Source organism: Melospiza melodia, chromosome 3 (assembly GCF_035770615.1).
Source record: "Melospiza melodia melodia isolate bMelMel2 chromosome 3, bMelMel2.pri, whole genome shotgun sequence".
In the NCBI taxonomy this organism is placed as follows: Eukaryota; Metazoa; Chordata; class Aves; order Passeriformes; family Passerellidae; genus Melospiza; species Melospiza melodia.
The window spans coordinates 47,612,119-47,634,320 of NC_086196.1; the positions used below are offsets into that span (position 1 = coordinate 47,612,119).

At 42.9% G+C, this 22,202-nt stretch overlaps 1 protein-coding gene across 2 annotated transcripts in view; it reads right to left on the bottom strand.

Moving 5' to 3' along the window:
• SLC35F3 (solute carrier family 35 member F3) overlaps positions 1 to 22,202 on the bottom strand; it is a 162,257-nt gene that overhangs the window by 49,221 nt on the left and 90,834 nt on the right. Inside the window, exon 1 of one of the 2 annotated variants that reach the window (XM_063151624.1) lies at positions 11,436 to 11,597. The exons of the other annotated variant lie outside the window; for it this stretch is intronic. Within the exon in view, the coding sequence (XP_063007694.1) occupies positions 11,436 to 11,511 (76 nt within the window). The 5' untranslated portion in view covers positions 11,512 to 11,597. Of the gene's footprint in view, positions 1 to 11,435; positions 11,598 to 22,202 lie in introns of those variants that run through there. 2 annotated transcript variants of the gene reach the window in all.

Sequence of the window (22,202 nt, forward strand, 5' to 3'; positions counted from 1 at the left end):
CAGATGTCCTTCTGTTTCTTCTGTTATGGCTAAGACCCCCCTCAAGTGGCTTTGGACACCTGCAGCAAGGGCCATCTACACCCAAGCTATTTACTCCACAGACCCAGCCAAAGGCCATGAAGCAAAGGAGGCACGGAAAAGCACTGCATTTAAAGGAAACACCGTTAAATAGGCTGTCCAGGCCTCTTCTAAACTCTGTACAAGAGTCTTAAGACTCCTGTGCACAGGTAGACAGCTATGGACTTACTGTAGGACCAGACTGTACCTAAATGTGTGTATTAAACATACAATACTGATAAAAACCAAGGGTGGCATTCATCTTCTTAGTTTGAGACATCTGCCATGCCGACTTGTGTATCTGAGACAGTGATTTACACTTTCTGCATAGTTAGTAGACAGAAAAAAGACATTTCCATAGCACGATTTATCTCCTCCTAAAGTGGATGATTAAAACGAGCCAGATGAATCACTCTCTCTGAGTGCTTGTTTCTCTCCACCAGCTCCAAACAGTCTGGGGAGACAAGCTGGAAGTAGGTGTCTCTGGTGTGGGTGTCTGAAGCTGGGTGAGATGAGTCCCACCTCTCCAGCACTGCTGTCAGGAACAGAGGGTAAAGCCACCACAGACAGCGCTGCTGGACCCAGAGCTGTGCAGCGCACAGGAACATATTTAGCTGTCATCAATGACCTGCTTTAGCAGCTGTCAGCTACTCAGCAAATCAGGCAAGGAAGCATTACACAAGTGCTGGGTGCCCTTTCCAACCCTTCAGAGTGAGAAAATGACCCTTACAGACTAAGGTCCTGCCTACTAGGGACCAAAACATGTACCTAATGATAATGCTCAACTCTTCCAGCTTCCCCAGGCCAGGAATGTAAAGTAAGCATATTCTTAAACAGTTCTTTAAATCAGGCTTCTGGAAAAAAGGTCTGATAAAAAAGAACAACCCTCACAGGTCTTGCTGACAATTATAAATGAGACATTCTGAAGGTATTTCCATTTTGCCAGCCTGTCAAATGTTTTGTAACTGCTTGAGCATTGCGCAGAACAAGTCTGTAAAGCTTGCAAAAATATACGCTCATCATAAAGAGGGGAGAAGGAGCTAAGGGAAGTCCTGTGAGACAGTGCCTGATCCTCAGCATGGTTAGAGCTCTAGAAATCTGTGACATGCAGAGGAATCAGGGCCAGATACTCCCAAGGCATATTCTCACAGCCTTGATGCTCTGCAACTTCTTCACCCAGTATTTACTACATGGAGGGATCAGTGGGAGACAATTAGTGCCAACATACCTGAGAACACACACGATGGCTCCTGATGGTGGTCTCCTGGATACCCAATATTATTTGCCTCAACAGCAAACTCACAAACTCCTCAAATTTTGTTTTTATCCCCTTCCTGTCTACCACAGTTTTTACCCTGTTCCTACCACACTAACCATGCATTATTAAGGTGTTCAAGATTTTTGAACTAAGTTGTTAAAAAACAGCTGGGGCATCATCCTGTGAAGGGAAGATGAAATACCAAATTCATTCAGTGATTTACATCTCTAATTACCACTGTAGCTGTCTAAATCTGAAATGTTGATATTTGTTCAGATCTGTTTCCCAGGCATTTTCTTCGCAGTCAGTCAGGTGAAAGAGTGAGGTCTCAGGGACCTAGTGCAGCTTTTCTTGTGCCATTTTCAGTGATGGCCTCTCCTTTCACAGGTCATCCTGGTGTCTGGTTTTGAGAAACTGTTAATATTTTATTTCTGAAGCCAGTAGTCTCCATGTATGCAACCTTCCTGCACCGTTGTAATGAGGGCACGCACAGACCAACTTCTGCATCAAGGGACATTCCCTCATTTTCCAAATTAGTTCTAGCTTTGCCAAAGCTGCTTGTAGCAGCTGTAACCTCCTCACAATCCCACTAGAGCCCACCAGATGCCAAAGAATCTGTTCGTGGGCATGCCAAAGGACCATGACTCCTAACACCCATGTGCCTCTCCTAAACCCAGACTCTGTCAGGATTCAAAGACACATTTGAGAGGTCCCATCTCTCATCTGAGGAGTCATCTCCAGGAAATATCTCCATTCTGTACTTGAAGCAGTCACTGGAACAAGGCTAGGGCCTCACTTTTTCTCCTCTGGGAAAATGACCTCCTGAATTTATGCTTTCCTAATAAGTAAGGATGTTTTCTATTCTGAGCCAACCAGTTTTTTGCTGCTAGCTGGGTTCCCCCAGCCTTGGAGGGCCTGTGGACACTCTGGCAGATGGATTTCCTTCTCCCAGCAGAGGGTGGAAGGCTGCTCTATGCACTGAACTACTGAAGAGGGGCACACACTCCACCTCCAGTTGTTGAAGGAAAGGTTTCAGCCACTTACCTGCCAACTCAGCTTTGGAACAGAGTGGTAAGTGCTAAAGAGAGTGAGCAATAGTTAGGATGGACATCTTAGACAGCATAAAGGGCAGTATTATGTGCTGGGCAGATTGGATGATTCATCCTGCAGCCTCACCAGTGCTCACTGACAGTGGTCAACAAGCACATGGGTAAAGGAGAGGCAGCTATCCTTTCCAGGTTGTTTAGAGGGTCCTGAAAAAATCCTACTCCAAAGAGCCTTACAGAAAATAGACAGGGAAAGTGCTGGAATGCATAAAAGGCTCAGTACAGGAGAGGAAACTAATGAAGAGTATACACAGCAGTGGGGGAAGCAGCCAAAGCTCTGCAGAGGTTTGTGGTGGGAGCTGCATCTTCACCATTAACCACGGCTACCTCACCACGGGAGTGAGCTACAAGGTGACAAAGGTGACAGAGTTTCCTAATGATGTGAAACCAGGCAGGTCAGCAAGGGCAGTGGCCAGCAGCAGGGATGAGGGACAGTGTGACTGGGTAACATATGGGCAGATGGAGGAGAGTGCTGATAAAGAGGTGCAGGTGGGAGTAAACAAACCCACATGCTGCACCTCGGTGATGGGCTCTGGCCACCAGGGATTGTGAGCTCTTCACAGGATGCTCTGTAGAAAAGGGCAACTCAGTGTTCAAGAGAAGTGAAAAAAACAAAACAACTGCCAAAAATTGCTAGCAACAAAGCAGAAAAAAATCTTTTTCTACATCTGGGCAAGCTGCAGCTCTCAGCACACCCACACTGTGAGAGATGAATGGCTAGAAAATACATGTTCCTGTTCAATTCCACCAAGCTGGAGGCAGGACCCGATGGACTTTTGGTCAGGCCCATATGGCAGCTGCGTGGGAGTTTTGAGGAAGCTGCTCCTGGATTCCTACAGGAAAGCTGTGAGTCCCTGTGGGTGGCTGATGTGTGGGACTGTAACACAGCACTAGAACGACTTTGGGTTTGCTCACAGTTCCCCAGTTTTCCAACCATGGTTGGGGCTGAAGGTCTAGAAGATCAGTGCTCTGTTTTTTATTGAATAGCAATTAATGTATCACAATGGAGAAACAACAAAACCCCATAAAACCTTATTAAATCAGGTTTTAAATTAGAATATTTGGTCAACACAGCATTGCACAAATGGATTTTCAGATGCTATTCGAGAAAAGTTTAAAGTGCTTTCTTTAAATACTTTGTTCTTACAGTATGGGATAAAAATAATTTTACTTAATTTGATCATGAAATAGAATCACTAAATTTAGAATAAATTAATAGAGAAAATAGTTTTAAAGTCCACAATATAATTATTTTAAAGAACAAACCTAGGATAATAACTTATTAGGTCAGAAGGTTTGAATTTGCTTGAGGCTGCAGAATAAGGGATATAGGTATATGAAAGTAGGGAAAATTGCATGAACAAAAACTCAAACCAAGGAAAAAGCATTCTTAGTTCAGACCCTCTTCTGCTATTGAAATTCTTAGTATAAATTAACTAATTATTAAAGTGTTGCAATAATCTATGCAGGCTACTCGACCTTATCTGATCTCTTTCTTCAATTCCAGCAGGGTAGAAAATAAGACTTTTGGTTCATTGACAATCAAGGTGATTCTCATCTGTGGAAATCTGTCCCATATTACTGAAATCATCAGATCATCCATATAGCTTGATTTGTATCAAATAAGCCTAAATTTCTTGTAGCAGGTATTCTCATATCCTGAAGTATAATTCACAGATAGAGTGGATTTTATCACTGATGGTTAATATATATTAATTCCTGTTTTATCCTGTGCTAAATATTATATCTAAACCTACTAAGAGCTGCAATTAAATAATCTCCACATATTTTTGAAGACATGCCAAATTCTCCTCCCTAGCATACATATGCCCTTCTGCCTCTGTCAAATGTGCCAGCAAGGCTTTCTGCAAAATATTCTAATTCCTGTTAGTGATATATAAAGAGGACCAAAAAGTTATCAACTTCATACTGCAGCAATTTGGACTTTAATCCATTTAATTCATCTTCAGAGGCAACTGCCTTGAAAACCCATTAGAAGTGCTGCATTCAAATGGGCCTGATTATGATATTCTACACTGAATTTTATGAGGTGAGGAGTTCCCCGAAATACTGTCCTTCTTATTATTAATCAGAATTCATGACCAGAATCCAGAGTGAAAATGGAAGATACTGGGTGCTTTTTACAGTAGCAGCATCATGGGACTGGAAAGTAACCATGTGCAAGGAGTAACCCTGATTATAAGTTACGTGTTCTTGATATTATTCTGCATTCCATTCTTGAATAAAAATTGAATTGGATTGAATCTGAGAGTGAGTCACCTGGCGAGGTCACTGGGAGTTTCACCACTTACTCTGAGGGGTTATGGAAGCAGAACTGCTATTAGAACAAAAATCAGATATGAGCAAAACTGTATTCTGGGCAAATTTTGATCAGTCTGTTCAAATTTCAGACTGAACAAAGGGTTGAGAGATGGTAAAAAAACCAGTCTGGATTCTCTGCAGGAAGCTACTGCAATAATTATCCAGGCATTTGAGTGCTACATATCTTTCTTGAGTAATAGTTTTATCTCCAAGGGAATTCAATTACTTACATACTAATATAAAGAGCACATTTATATCAGTGCATATATACAGGAGATAAGTGAATTCATGCTAACTGTGGAGGCACTGCTGACTGCACTTTATCAAAAACAAGCCAACGTTCTTTCACTCTTGAGGAGCTTTCAAAAACTCAGAGCTGCCTGGCTTTCAAGTAAGCACAGTTTTAGACAGAAGACTCTCCTGTAGCCCATTGGTTTCCTCCATAGTACATTCCAACTTCACCTGATTTTTCTCCTAGAAGCTAATGGTTTAACCTGCTATTGAACGTCAAACACAATGCATTTCTTAGGTCCTAAGTTCAGATCAAGGTAGTTAGAGCAGTCAGAGATAGTCTGTTCTCTGTCAACCAATAACTAGATACTAGTGGGGACTTGACATGGACTCGAGCGTGCTCACAGTGGTTGGAGTAATGCATCTATACCCACAGAAGTCCCCACATGATTTACTCAATGATCCCCTGGAAGGAAGAAGAGATGCCTCCTCACCTCTCAGCAGCACACTCATCAAAAGCTGAGTCTCCTTCAAAAAAAGACAGGTTTGTGCTAGGCCCATGTGGGCACTGAGGTACTCAGTGTAACTCCATGTGAAAATACATTGCACGCAAAAATTCTAGTTTCTATTTTCTCTCTGATACTTGCCTCATCCTCTTTGCAGTGAGAAAGGCTTTTGCAACCCACCATTCCTCACTTGTTTCAGTCAGCTACAGAAGACAGACTCATGCCTTTTTCAGTCACAAATTAAATATTACTGTTACTGAGAGCTGTGCTAGGCAATTTGAGGTGATTGTGGAAAAGGCATTTCGAGCTCTTACCTCCTCACTTCTGTACTTTTCATGACTGAATGACAAGACTTACAGGGTTCACACTTGTTTGGGTTTGAGGAGGCTTAGGGTCAGAAGTAGTGAAACTGAACTAAATGTATACCTAACACTTCCAGAAGAGCCAACATACAACTTTTGTATAACCAAAGGGTGCTTGATCTTGTGTCAAAATTCATGCCTTGAGTAGAGCTCACAGAATTTCCAGGCTGGGTACCCCTGCATTATGTCCAGATAGAGGAGATCCATGTGTTTGGAACCAGGCAGCTAACATGGGACATCAGGTACCCGATTTCTCCAATAGATGGTGGGCAACTCTGCCTAGAGGCAAGCCAGCTCTGCACTGCTGAAAACACCTTGTTTCCTGTTGCCTTTGATCTTGTGCCGCAGTGGCTGTCAGCAAAGCTCAGTGAAGACTACAAAGTGAACCTACTCTTTCATTGGCCAAATTCCTGCTTCTGCAGGATGCTATCCAGGTCTGCAGTGGCATCTCACAGTTTATAATTAACAAAGATTAACTAGGCTGTGGACTAAAGGTTGGCAGTGGCGCTCCAGCCAAGCGGAGAGAGCTGCTTACTACATAAGTGAATGTGCTGGACTGAGTATGATGTGCTAGGAAAGCAACAACATAAATAATCCTATATATGAGCCTTGTTGCTGGGAAATTGCTGGGGAATACATGTTGAGCTAACTTAGACTTTTATGTTGAACTAGGAGTCTTTTTGGAACCCTGGCCCTTATACTGAGCTACAAATCCTACTGTTTACGATTGTCAGCCATCAGGAACGAAGGACAAAATTCCTTTTACCAGATTTATAAAATTAAAATACAGGAGACAGTGAATAATGCATTCTGGTGACTTCATATTTATTTTTTACTGGTTCTTCTTCCAACTTCTCATGGGAGAAGCCTATAATTAAATAGGTAGATTAGTAATCTGCTTATTTTTTGAAAGCAAATGCCTAAATTGATTCAAGATGACTACAAAAGGCACCTTACTTCATTTAGGGATAAGTGGGTGAAATGTAATGGTCTGTGATCTATGGAAGGACTGAGAAGATGATCCAATGGATGCTGTCATTCTTAAGTTCCATCACTGTAAGTGAAACTACAGTTCGTCCATTGTGTGTACATACTGTCTCATTTCAGCCACTAAAGTAAGGAAGCTTAGATAAATCTTTAATAACTTCTCTTTCTGTTTTGTGATGCATTAAAACTCCTGCTCTGGCATTAGTTTAGTAACATCAAAATGGTCTTATTTTATTTTTGTATCATTTGAGGAGGGGACACAGTGCAGAAGTAATGAGTCACCTCCAAACCTATAACTCATGAGTTTTCACAGGTGAGATAGTAGACAAAATAACCAGGGGGACATGATCAGCTAGAGGGACTCCCCAGTGAGTAAGCTAGCACAGCTAAGAGCAGCTCATTTTGAGGCTGCTTAAAGCCTAAGAAAGCATGGTGCCATTTGGGAAGTGAGCCAGGTGTTATGCAACAAGAAACTCCTCACGCCTTTGGAACAAGATCTTGGCTATCTGCTCAAATATGCTGTTGTACTAACTGAAAATACTGCAAGGAATACAAAAATTGGGCAAAAGCTGCCTTGGGCCAAAGCCAGAGTGTAATTACTGTCCATGTGTACTTAACACTCAGTACCCACGGAAGAAGGCACTGCTTTTCTGTCAGCTGAGTAAGTGACATTATCCTGCGGTAATGGGGTGTGCGCTGGTAGATCCAAGGGAGAAGCAGACACACAGCAAACCTAAAATTCCCATCCATGTGAATTTGTCACCGTCACGGTCACCAGTTCTGGTCAGGAGAAGGAGGAAACTGCTACCATAGCTAAGGAGCAAGAACTGGGTGGGTTGAGGTGCCCTGACTGCTCACACTGAACATAAGTGAACACTTTCAAAGTTAAGTCCTCCATGCAGAAGCCAACACAAATTCCTTGCCAAGGCTGCTTCAGTGGGGAAGCACACCCAAACCCACAGCCCTGGCTGAGCCACCAAACCCACAGCCCTGGCTGAGCCACACCAGCCTCTCTTGCTCACCAGCTGCTTCTGTTTTCTAGGATGCATAAGCACTGCATAGTTTGTCATGTATGGCTTTCATGGGAAAAAGACCAATGGCCACCAAATCTTGCTTCTACAGTTGTCAAGTCCTGGGTGAGATGTTTACACAGCCTGCCCTAGTGCTCAGTTGTACAAGCATTGCCTGACTACCAAAACCTTTGGATGCCACCAGCAGAATGCTGCTAATAGTTACACAGTGTTTATTCAGAAATGTATTTATGCAGCATTTGAGCTTATTTCCCAAAAAGAAAGCTTTGGTCACTGATTTCAATAAAGTAAGGCTTCTCTGACCCCTGTTGCATCCATCCATAGCCCTCTCATGGCCACAAAGATATGTGTGGAAAGTTTGGGGGTCCATTCCTATCTGCTGCAGGTCTTTTCTTGCCTGCTCTGTCAAAAGATGTGCTGCTTGTTTTTAGGCAAGTTGCTTCATTCTGCAGTTTCTCAGCTGCTCCATCTGCAAAATGAGGATAATAAGAATCTCCTCTCTTAAAGAAGCCGACTGCTTCTCATGGAAGTTTTTGCTATGCTTGGGATCTTTGGTTTGTGCTTGCTAAAGAAGTGAAAAAGATTTATTATTAAAGCAATTACAGTGTTGATACGCTTGTGATGAATTCCCTGCAGGCATGCAAAGGTACTAAAGGCCAAATTTATTTCTCATTCATACTTATACAAGTTCCCTGCAGCTCCAGCAATGCAGGCAGGGTTACTCCAGCTGAACATGTGCTTCATCTGGTTTTACGGCAACTCAGTTTGGAATATCACCAGTCACTCATTCCTGACAGAACAGTGCAGAGGAAATGTGCTACGCAGGAGGCTGCAATAGCATTTCCTTGGTGCTGAAAGCCTGAGAATAAGCAGCTCCTAGTAGGGGCTAATTAAGTGGAGGATGTGTTTCTTCTGGTGTGATGATTGTTCTGCAGTTCTTTGTCAAAGCTGATGCTACCTGTCTCTGGAAGATCTTAAGATGCAGAGCAAGAATGGAGATATATACCTTCCTGGGGAAGAGAAGTCAGTCCTCAAAGCACACTGTGCTTTCATGTACAAATAGGGTGAACCAGTCAATTGGCTGGTCTGAGAGGAATGGCCACTGCAATGTGGACAGAAATTGGTGAGAAAAACAACAACGGAAGGAAGAACAAGCACAAATCAGGCACGAAGCATACATTTCTCAAAATATGAAGGGTGTACAATGGTACCAGGCACAGAAAACACATGGTATGGTTGTTACTGCCTGCCTGAGCAATGCATGTAGACACAGTTGTCTTTAAAAGTGCTGGTACAGCAGGCTCCGAGCATACTGATGATTCAATCTCCGAAATAATTCGAAATGGCAGTCACGCTTCTGAAGGCACAAAGTCCTTATCTTCCTTTTAAAGCAAAGAAGTCACTGCACTGGCAGGAAAATACAAGGAATGCTGGAGGGCTTTACAGCAATGCATATCAATGAAAGGCTCCTCTTGGCTAACCATCCCAGAATGAAACATATTCCGAGTAGTTCTGCCAAAGATCCTTGAAACCCTTTGATGGTGGTTGATAGGGGAGAAAATAATCCTAACTGTGAAGCAGATTAAAGTTTTTGTTGTCTTGCTCTTAGCATTGTCTATGCCTTTGCAATGGACTTGGACTACCAGAGGAAGGCAAATCTTTGCCAGAGGTACGGCAGCCAGGCCAAGAGAAGTCAGCAGTCCACAGAGTGCCAGCTGTCTCACTTTATTTTTGCCTATAACTACATATTTTTTTATATGGCTTTAACACCAGCTGGCAAAATTAGTCAATGTTCGCCTGAAAGGAAATGCTGTCAATTGGTTTGGGAAAGGAAGCTCTCAAACGAAGCCAGTCTGTTTTGTTAAAGAGAAGGAAAGAAACTCCAGGCACCACCAAGGCAATTTAGATTTTTGCCACTGATAGTAAAGGAAAAAGGAGTCTGAAGTAAAGAAGGGAAAGTCCAACTAGGTCAACAAAGTCCCCGGTGGGCAGCAATAGGGTATCTGAGAGCTGGTATGCAGAGCAGACATGGAAATGCTTGAAAGGATTCAATTTTATGGCACAGTGAAAGATTGTCTCTCCTTCTGTTTCTATATAAGGTAGGTAATAAACTGTATTTGAACTGGTAAAAGAGGAATGAGATGACCCACATTTCAAAGCTGGAACCTGGTAGGTTATTATTATTTATGATTCATAAAGCTTGTGCAGTGCACCAAAAGAAAGGGAGGCGAGCTCCTAGCCCAGAGGAGCCTCCAGTGCAAACCTCGAGAGAAACACTCTACTGTGCATGGGGTCAACTCCAAGGGCTTTTTAAAATTCTAATTACAGTGTAATGAAGATCAGGCCTGCTCTTTCCATCAGAAAACTGGGATGTCTTTTCCTATCTCTGCAGTAGGTGGTTTTTATGTTATGGGAATGCAACAGCTGAATATTCTGTGAACTGAAATAAGAACCTTCAGGTACCCCTTACTTTCCACTCTTGCTGCTTTTAGTTCCTTTCCTCCTCTTGCACATTTCTGCATTTTCTCACTTTCTGCTCCACAGAGCTTTTGCTACCATTTTTTTCTTTTCCTTTATTAATTTCTCAGCTTTTCAGTATTAGTTTTTTCTTTTTCATGAGCTTTCTCTGGAGTCTCACATTCACATTTTATGTCTTGCCATTCAATCTTTCCCTTTTTTTAGCTTTTCTTCCTCTTTGCCTCACTCTTCTCATCGTTTTTCTACCTCTCCTCCTTCCATTCCCCCCGGCCAACCTTCTCCTTTCACCAACACCATTTTCTCAACCAACGACATACCCCAGTGGTATCCCCCAAACCAGCAGCTTTCCCTTTGCTCTTCCTTCAGGAACAGAGCTCTGTATCCATGCTTCAGACGGGCTCCTCTCCCTGACCTGCACCCTGCCTTCGCATCACCCCTCCATCTCTAGGACAAGGCTTACAGGTCTCTACCCAAGAAAACAGCTCCTCACCCTCAGATTTCTCCAGGGAACCCTTCTGAGCACATCAGTGTCCTTTTCAAGGTCCCCGGCCGTGATCCCTGAAAGTCTTCAAAGGTCCCAGTGGTCCCTAAAGGTCTGCCAGCCCCCACTGCTCTTTGGCTCTTACATCCCTCCCGGCCGTAAGACTCCAACTCCACGGCTACCATGCAGCCGGACTGGCAAACAGAGGTGAGGACAGATGGCTGGAACACGGGGCTGCGTTCCTCACATCGGGAGAACAAATCTGCCGAGCATCTTCCTTCCCTCCTGCCAAGGGTCCTGCATGGCAGATACTTGCCCACGGGTTTGGGGGCTGCTCCCGCGTCCCGAGGGGAGGTGCGGAGAGATGCTCTGCCTCTGGAGCGAGGGCGAGGGAAGCCCCGGGGCTGAGCAGGGCGGCGGGCAGGGGTAAGCGCCGGCGATGCCGGGCGGCGGGGGAGCAGCGCGCCCCGTGGGTTCGCACCGCCCGCTCGGGAGTCGCGCAGTCCCCGCCGCCGGCATCGCCCCAGCACCGCGCTCGGTCTCCCCGGAGCATCCCCGGTCGCGGTACCCGGTCTCCCCGGGATGCCCTCGTCCCGCTCGCCGCGACGTCGTTTACCTTCCACTTTGGTGAGGGTGAGGACGGGGCTGTTGCAGGCGCTGAGCGGGGCCACCCTGGCCGAATGCTTCTTCATGGCGAGCCCGTCGCCGGCGGCAGCTCCCCGCCGCCCCGCGCCTACATCCTGGCGCCGCCGGAGCCCTCCTCGGCGGCGCTCCCCGCTCCGGCTCCCGGCCCGCCGCCCTCTGCCGCAGCACCGGGCGGCGGGGGCTGGGGCTCGCCCGCCCGCCCGCTGCCGCTCGGGGCTGCTGCAAACCCGACGTCACCGGCACGGCCCCCCCCGCCCGCCCCCAGGGCTCCCGGGGCCGCCCCCCGGGTCGGGGCGGGGGAGGCGCCGCACGCCGCGGCCACAGGCGCTGCCGAGCCCCCGGACGGCGCCGGCACCGCGGTCCGGCCCGGCGGAGGTCGCAGGGAGCCGGGACCGTAATGCGGCTGCGGACACCGCTCCCGTTCCCGCTCCCGCCGGTGCGCCAGGGATCCCCGAGCCAGCCGCGATCCCGGCCGCGGCTGCTGGCAATGGGCTCCCGCACCGCACGGAAAGGGCTCCTGGCTCATCGCGCTCTGCCCAGCTCTCTGCGCGCTGTCTAGGGAAAAGGAGAATTTACACTCTGCGAACCAATTCATTATTTACTCAGTATTATCCCTCCTTTGTTTTCCTTCAAGTCCAGCCACTGTTCTGGGTCAATTTTCATCCGTGCCTTCAGTAATTTCTGCCATCCTCGCCACAGCCTTTCTGTTCCTGCTGTATCCTTTTGGAGGGAGACCAAAACTGGACCCAGCAGCCAAGATGAAATACTCCATGGATTTACCAATACTCCAACACCTGCAGTCACATACTCTACAGCTTTCTTAACATAATCCAACAACTTCTTTTTGACACAAAAAGGCACAAAATGAAGTATGTCCATACTCACACATGTTAAGTAAAATGTCATATGTCACAACTGGATGCTGCTGGTATGTAGCAACCTTTTATGGTGTTTTTAGTTTTTTCAGCAATAATTTTAAGATCCCCAATAGTGAAACACCAACAACATATGATTAGAGCTACCCCTCTGTCAGAGCACAAAAATCTAACTGGCATTAGTTAATGGGACTTAATGCAAGCGGATTCAGGAGAGAACTCACCATAATGAATGAGTATGAAAGATGTAAAATAGATTTATATCACTGTAAGCAGATCACCAGAATTCACAAGATGCTGAGCACAGTGACCTTAGCACCCTTTGGCTCCTTGTGATTTTTTCTGTGGATATGAAAATACTCTGCAGATTTACCAGGTTCCAAACTGAGATGCGTCAGCAGACAGGGCGCAAATACTCAACATTTCTTAAGATCTGGTGAAATTAAAATGAGTGTACTTTGCAAACAAGACTGGGCAGCCATCAATACTCCACAAACATTCCAAAGTATTCTTTAATTATATAAATATTAGCTATTGAAAATCAGTCCTGACAGACTTTTCAGGAAACCGTGGGAAAACACCACCCTACTTCTTCTGGCTAGAAAGTTCTTTATATTTAAGAGGTGAGCTTTCTCAAGGGGTCAGAGCCACACTATTCATTTGCATGGGTCTCATCAGTGGATCTGCAGTCTGATGAAGCTCCAGGGTGTTTTGTGCTTCCTATGCCTCTTCTCTGCAACCTTTGGGATGAACCTTATACAAAAATCATTAGGCTGCTTTCAAAGTGATTCTTCTGAAAAAAAAATCATGTGCTTACTGTTAAGACTATAAAATATCAGCTTGGTCAAATGATGGTTACTGGTTTTCATGGTTATTTACAAGACTTTTTAGTAGAATTGTCTGACCAATTCAGCTTCCAGGGATGTTACAGATCATAAGCATTTGAGAACCATGGGTCCATCTTGTTTCGTTGCACTATTTAGTCTCAGAGTCCAATTGGTTTCTGGTTATTGAAAGAAGCTACATAAAGAGAGGCAGACTTCACCTCAGATGATTCTGTCCGTGAAATATTTTTCAATGTTGCAGTGCCTGTTATCTGAGGATTTCAAAGCACATCATAAAATATTAACTTCTTTTACACTGCCTTTGGGAAGAAACTTCAGGCTCACTGGTAGTTAAAATACAGCCACATAATTTAAGAGACTCCCTTAGATTAAGGTGACAAGTAACACCAGAACCTGGCAAACTCTGTCTGGCTTCTGCTCTGAGCAGATCTTCCAGGATCATCTCAGCCTCTGCTATATATGGAGGAAAACACTAAATCAGCACTTTACATCCAAATGCCATCAGTTTTTCCCATAAGTAAATGGCTGCCTAAGGATAATCAGACTTCTCTTCTGGTTATACTTGTAATCAATGGGATGGTCATAAGAATTAAAAGTATATTCATTAAAAAGTCTTTGTTGCTGAGCACTTATATTCTTTCCTTCTAAAAGGCTTATGCTCTCTTTGTTAAAGACACAGTAAATACATTCTTTTACTTGGAGGGTGGTGCTGCTCACACAGAATGTCACAGAGTAAAAATGGGGTTTGGAAGACGTTACTTTAACCACGTGTAATATTTCAGGGTTTGCAGAGTTGTTAACACATTTCAGGCTCCCAATGTTTTATTTAAGCCCAGAACTCCAAACGTGAGTGGCAGTAAGTCTCTCCTGTGGCTGGCTGGCCCCTCTGCAGCTGGTGCTGAGGAGAGCTAAGAGGCATCTTGTCCTCCTTCCTCCTCTGATGATGCCTTGCACGGCCACAGCACTCAAGCTTCTGCTCCTCAGTGTTCAGTTTAGTCACCCTGAGAAGGTTTCAAAGCCATTGAGGACATTCAGTATCCAACTAAGGCTGGTTTCAGCCATGGGAGAGGACATCCAACTGCTTGTGGGCTCTTGGAAACCTTTTGCCCAATGTATGTGTGAAGTACAGCCGATTCATATACAGCTCTGCTCAACTCCAACCCCTGAGCATTTTTACAGCCTCTGGCTTCTCTTGCTGCCCTTACAGGCACACACACTCACACCAGAGATCCACACTAGGCCCCTGTCTTACACTGTGCATAAAAATACCAGCCACATATCACAATAAAAAAAATGTTGTGTTTATTTAATGAAGACTAGGGTGCCTGAGGACTGTGTTCCAGGGACTCTTCTGTGAAAGCTGCATTTGGCAGCAGGCTTGTTACTTTCTGTAGCTGCAGCATCCCCACCTCCCCAAGCTTTAACACATTTACTGCTGGATTACGCTTAATTTCATTTACCGTGAGCATCTTACAGTATAAGCAATGCAAAATTGATTCACATGGGGTAAATTTTCAAGTCAAATTTATGGCTTTTTACCTTTAGAACACCACTCCTGTATTCAGGAGGCAAAAAGCTGGTGGATGTCTGGGCTGTGGACAGCTTACAAATGTGGAGAGAAACTCTCAAACCTTGGAAACTGGAGAAGGCAGATTTTCATTACAAATCAAGAGCAAGGATGTGAAAAATGGAATGTCAGATTAAAAATTCAGGATAAGACAGTCAGAATTTGCCCAGGTTGAAGAATTTGTAAACTTTGTAGTTTGATGAAACTAGTTTTCTTAGAGTTGGCTACCCTTCTTCATTTTAGATTAAAAATTATAGTAATTGGGTTGGTTTTGTACATATAAACCTTTATAAAAGTGTGCTAATACTCAGCTTCACACTGCTTTTAAAGATATGGATTATAACTTTCCTGAAAGATTCTTTATTTGCACAGGAAGGTAGATTCAAGACAAAACTAAATTCTCAGTTATGTGTGCTACAGCCTTTGATTTTTATCCTGTTCGCTAGTTTGTTTAACCAACATGAAACACAATGCCCTGTTCCTAACAGGCACAGTTGGTATTTTCCCAGTTCAGATATTTTCATGTTTAGTGTACTCATTAATAGGACATTTATTAATTTATGTGCTTGCCTTACCACTGAGGGCAATAATTGTTGTGCTTAGCAACCTTAAAGGAAATGGAGTGTGGATTTTTACTCATGTAGCCAATTTCCTAATAGGCTCCGTCTCATACCAGAATGAATTCATGTGCCAGGAGTCAAACACATCCACAATACCAACACTGGCCACAACCCTCCAGGAAAAAAATATCCTTTCCTCTAGTATATCTGAAGTAATTTGTGAATATTGTCCACAAATAATTATCAGTCTCTTTATGAGGAGCTTGTTTTACTTGACTGCTGTGTTACTTTTGGTTGGCTACAATAGTTAATAACTTTATAATCTGTTTCTCTTTCGAAAAGCACATTTCCAACACAAATATTAGCTATTTTGGAAGTAATGGTTTCTGTCCTGCAATCACTCTGAAATCTGCATTGAGATGCTCTCTGTGGTGACCATCCACCACTATTCTGTTTGCAGCCTCCTACATTCACAACCTCCACTCAGAACAAATTCAAATTTTCGTCAAATTTACGTACAGTTTATCTCTGCAATATTAACCTAGCTGTAAGGACAATGTCTTTCCAATTTTTCTTCTTCCCAAAACATTCAGTTACTTTTAGCATCATGTCTTGAGTTCACAGAACAAGGCTGTAAGAGGAAGGAGAAAGGAAGAGGAGGGATTCAGACCTCCCTGGCCAAAGGTGCTCAGTAGATAGATAGCAGTGACTCTGCTGTAGAGTCACTGCTGTCTATACCTGAATGCCTTCTCTTCCAATCTGCAGATAACAGTGACATGTGAGGTGCCCATAAGGGCTGCAGACTGTCTACATGACAATATATATCCAACAGTTCCTAGACATGGATGCAAAGTCCTGGTGAGAATATCTTCCTCTCATTTTTTTTTTAACCTTCTGTTTATAACTGCTGTAAGCATTACTGGAGGAGACGGCACTGCTGGATTTTACTTCCAAGTCTCATAAAATATTAACTATTTCCAATATTTTATGAGAAGCTCTCCTGGTTTTGTGCATAAAGAACAGCTGCATTTCAAATAATACTGGTGGATTCTGCAAAATGTAAGAAAAAACCTAGATTTAATCTCGGAGTTTTAACACCCTCCTGGGTTTATCTGGCAATTGCTTTTCCTTGCGGATTTGCATATGGGACACTGTCTGACTACAAGACCTAAATCTCCTCAAATCACAAAAACTACAGTGTTACACCATCAACATCAACAATGCAGCAACAATAACTTCTTAACCCATACAATATTAAAAAAACCTGAGCATCACCTCTACATTCTTCACCACCAGCCCGCTCCTGGTCAGTTTTGTAAAGCACTGGATGTGAAATGCATTTCAAGGTAGTTGTGCACATTTTCTGCCACCACAAACATTGTATAATCTGAGTTAAACCTCTACTCCTGAAACACTCCAGCTCAGGAGGACTTCTAACAAAGACACAAAGGCCAGGAGACCATGTTTGACAGTAGCTCACTCTTTGAGTACTGAAGGAAAAGTAGGTGAAAAACATCTAAAGCTGGAATATATGAATACAGAATGAAAATATCTGGACCCTAAAAACACTATTAAAAAAAAAAATCTGTTGTTCAGACTGTGACTCAGAAAGAAAAGAAATAAATTATGTCTGTGAGGGGATCTTTTTGTCCTCAAAAAAAAAAATTCTTTCAGAGCTGTCTGAGCAAATAAGCACATGCTCCTGGCCTCAAACATCCAAAAGCAGACCACAGGAACTGAAGACAGAATCACATTTCTTTTCATCTTCTCACCTGAATATTTACAGAACTATGCACTGCCCTCCCAGTTTGTATTAGGCAGGACAGGAACAAGAGATGAGATGAAAAAGGGGTATCCAAAGATCTTTCAGAAAGTAACAGTAGAGATACTTCTGAGAACACATATTCCGTATTTCAAGTCACTGGTTTTACAGACAGTGTTCTAGGATGAAAATCACAAAATCTGTCTAATTTAAGTTTTGTTGCCAGCTGCTTGAACCAAAGATTAGGCAGGATTTAAGCACTCCCAATGGCCTGTAAAATGGAGAGGGTTTCAACCTACATAAATAACTCACCAGATATTTGCCAGAAAGAAAATTGCTGCCTATTTAAAATACAAGGATGTGTAAGAGCAAGAAGATCCAGACTGATTCCTGTGTTCTCCTTTTACCAGGAAGACTGATTTTAAACACTTTAAATAACTACATTCTTTCCTGTTCCCTGTGTATACTCTGCACTTTGTCTTTCTTATTTTCTATTGTCAGTATTTCCTTGGTTCTTTTTTTCCTTTGCATTGTCTTTTCTCCTTCATGTCTTTCCTTTGTCAAATTCCTCCCAGTGCCAATACTAAAAAGCTTGCAGAATGAACTGGATGCCACGTCCACTTATAAAGTTACACAGACAAACAGAAAAATCCATTCAATTGTGCCTTCTTTTTTAACTGTTCCTGTCCATCACAACCCTTAACAGTTAGCACTGGGACTTTTGGAAGCGTCTTAGACCTCATGATTTGTGGCTTCAAAGTAAATTTGCTGTAGCTGTCCAGAAGCTGTGCACCTCTCAAGCCCTCAGACCCTTTGCTCTATGATTTAATTTCTGACTGCACAATAATGGTGCTATGTCCAGAAGAATTCAAGATGAGGATTAAAAATAATGTCCTAGGCACAATGCCTCCCCAGATTTTCCAAGTTTGCCCTGCCAAGTGAGGTTCAGCAGACTGGGCTTCTGGGTAAATTCTCAGGAAGTAGCAAGTCAGATCTCTGGAAGCAAAGAGGTTAAATTTCCTGGGAACTCTTGCTGAAATGCTTAAAGCAAGTAGCTGTGCTGATTGCCCTCAAAGAGACCAATCAGTTTGGCACAATGAGTTCCCCCTTCAAGCACAGATATTATTTAAAAGAAATTATATAGGATGAGCCTTTTGGCACCATGTGCTTTGTAATTATATCCTCTCTATCCTGCTATCCTAATCACTCCAGTCTCCCACTCTCACTGAGGCCAATTGTTTTTCTTGAGCCCACTGGCTATTTCTCTGTTTTGGGAGGAGCTTTTCCTTTTACTTCTTCCAGCTGCCATTAGGGCACATATTAATATAGTTGGGACCCAGCTATCTTATTATGCGACAGCAATATAAGCCTGTTTTCCAGATGAGTATCTGCCTTCAGACACTGGGAAATGGAAAAGGGAGAACATGCTGGGGTGGAAATGCCTAACGTAAAATGTAAAAGCACACTAGTGTGTGCAGTGAGCAGTGTCAGCGCAACCCTCCCACTCCATTTCAGGCTCTGCCATCATTGTGGCACCAGGCCTGAGTGAAGCTGCTGCCACCAGTTACTCACAAATACCTTGGGATAAAACTTAGCTATTTTCTCCATGTGCTTTTGAGATCCTATGCTGAAAAGCCCTGAGAACATCCAAGCATTACTGTTATTCAACACTCAGAGTATATCTAACAGGCTTAATACTTGTAATCTATTACCCTTTCTTAATGAAGAGGATGCCTTTTATTATTAGTGCAGAGGGTGAGTATATTATTGCTGCTGTTTATCACTAGTGCAAGAATAATTAAAATCTTTGGGTCACATGTAAAACATGAATTTTTGAAATGACAGTGAAACAGTACTTTGTAGACTAAGAAGTATCTCTCTTAATACTCTAGATGTTCATAGATTGATTCACAGTATTATACATCTTTACAAAGTGAATTATTTTAACCTCACAAGTGCATTGCTGAACAATGCAATGTCAGATGAATGCCCACAGCAAAGGTATAGTGACTGATATTCATGGGCAACACCACAGATAAGAATAAGTCCTTTGTGCTGGTTCAAGGCCATGGGAGTTTTGATTAAAAGAGCAGGCTTAAAGACAGGAAACTAGCCTGAGGTTGTGGCTGGAAAAATAAGGAGGGCTGCTCTGTCCCTTCTGAAAGAAGGTACTTTATATGAAGGATCATGGATATAGTCAGGAGATTCATAACAATGCAAAACTACAATAATCCCACAGATTTAAGTGTAGCCATATCAGATGAATGTATGGGCAGCAAAGAGTATCATCTACCCCAAATATTTTGGATTAAATTCAATCTTTTACTTAGACTGTAACATTGTGTTTGTTGAAGCCTTCAAGAGAGGGCTAAGGCTGAGGAAAACAGGAGGCTTTTTCCAGCAGTTTACTTTGGATAAACAAGGCAGGATTGTAACATTATATTTTCTATTTGATGAATTTAATCTAAAATTAGCAAAAACTTTGCATGCTTAAATCTTCAGATAGGAAATTCAGCTTAGCTCTAAAATATTTTGTACATACTGGTCAGATATTGGTGAGAAGGTTTTACACATTGCCTCAGGTTTCAGCAGATATAGAGGAACCACAGCCTTAGGATCTGTGAAGGAAGTCAGGAAAGAAACAGGAAGAAAATTATGGTTTCTCTTACTCACTCTCATACTCCTCCCTATTTTCAGCTGGTACTGTACTATGGCACATAAATTTACTACACTAATTAAATACATTTACTACCTTATTTTTTCCCACCCACCTGGGCACAATATATATATGTGCTGTTTGTGGAGGTTCTGTATGCTTTTAAAAATATGCTTTTATCTTTTGTCAGCTTGATCCCTGCCAACGTTTAGGAGTTTGCAATTTACATAGTGTTTCAAAAAAGCAACAGTTTCTACAACCTTCCTTGGGATATGATTATCCATCGGTGGATCTTGTCTTTTTTTCTTGCAGTAAGATATGAAAGAAGTTATAGTGGGTTCATGCTGTCTCTTGCAAGCAGAAACTGCAAAATCTTTACAGATCTTGTTAAAATAGTCACGGCAATTTTTAAAAATGCTGGAGTAGAAACTTCAAGTTCCATGCTTATGTGACAATGGCAGTGAGAACCAAAGATGTGTCATTCTAAGCTATAAGCCCTGACTTTCACACAATAACAGGACAACTCTCTATAAAGCCTTCTTACTGCTTATCCTTAATCCCCCAACTTCTAGACTGGATTTGGTTAATGCTTTTGGGGAATGAATCTGGGTGATTAATTAACAGTACCAGGGATATCTATAATAAGATTACGCACATGGTTTTACGTTCCCATGACTCAGTTGATTTTCTTTTGAACTAATGGGAACTTTGTTATTGCATTCAATGCATTCTGTGTTGGAACTGTCAATGCTGATAAAACTGTAATAATAAAACAGCTAAAAGGAAAACAGATTTAGAATGCAGACAAACAAAAAAATATTAGCTCCTTGAGTAGTTGGAGGGAGGGTCATGTTAAGCTAGGAATCCACAGGAAAAGTAAAAGAGGGCAAAACATTAGGTAGAAAAATCCAAGATAAAGAAGGACAGTGAGGACTGCCAGGTAGGATAAGCCAAAGACAAACATCAGAACACAAACACAAAACATAATTGGAATAAGAAATAATAAGACTGTTAGGTTTATCCAGAAAAACAGAAGGAACTGCCTCTTGTGAGAAAAGTCCATTTGTGCTGGATAGAGCAGTGGAACTCATCAGATCCTGTTCCTTTCAAGTAGAGTAAAAAACACACTACTAAAAATGCAGTTTTCTATTTAAAGGAGGCTTCTTGTCCTATAATGTGTTGTTAGGGGTTAATGTGTCCTTGTGCAAAGAGACTTCAGACAAATTCTTTAGCTGCAGTTTGACCTCTTCACTGTGGTCACCAGGACAAATCCTTTGGAGAATCCAGCTGACTTGTGTCCCTCCTGTTACACAAAGCAGACTTGTCAGATATTTCCACAGGAGCATCCACTGCATGGCACATAGATATGAAGTAGGAGCAATGGGGAGAGAGCTGCCCTCCATCAGGCTCCCTTGACTGGCACCCAAAGGTCTTAGCATAACCCTGGGGCAGCATCAGCTTCTGGTGACACTTGCAGTAGGATGAGGCCTGTCCTGATCTCTGCTAGGAGCTGGGCAGATGCCTGAATGATCACAGCACAAGGAACCTGAGGGCCAGAGACAGCCCATCCATCTCCCTCTCAACTGCACTGAACCTTCCATCAGACAGGCTCCAGCCTCTGCACCCGTGGCAGAAACTTTCTCCTGAGATCTGGAACAAGGAAACTCCCCCTGAGTTGACTGTTCATGCTCTTGTTCCCTCTCCCACTCCCAGCAGATGAAGGTCTGGATCTTAGGTTAAATTTCCACTGAGAAGCAGCAGGAGATCAGATTTATACCTTGCATGTTATTTCCAACAGCATCCCCCCAAGTGTATATAAAGCATTACTATAATTCTGTCCTAGGGTTATGTTGATATTAATACACCACTTGAATTTTGCTCTAAGTAATTAAAATCACAAGTATTTTTTGTTGCAGTCACAGGCAGGAGGCAAAGGCGGCTGGGGCTTTATTATGTAGATATGTGTAATAATTCAGGCAGCAGCATGTATTTTTTCAACCACTTTTCTTCCACATAACAGTCTAAAGCCTTCACCAACGCAATACACAGTCCCTCAATGCTTCAAAACATAAATCTGGATCCCATACCACCTAATGGAAATAAATAGCACAAAAGCCAAGCAATTTATTCCTGATTAACTAAGTACAAAACACCTTGCAAATAACTTATACTTGTTTCATGTAGTAACTCACTGGAAAGAAATAGCTCTTCAGTGTCAATTTACACCTGGCCGGATATTGGCATTTCTAATGCAAAACGTAATTACAAACTGAGTATTGCTCACTGAGATCCAAAAAAATAAAGCTTTAGACTCAGCCCAGGCTCTCTGGCTCTTTCAGACACCACTAGGAACAAGCCAGCACTTCACTAGAAATAAGCATAAAACTTGCTGTTAGCTCAGTCCTTCCCCCACTAATGGTATTTCTCTAGCACTGACTTTCTAGAGCGGATTCAAATGACAACAACAACAGAC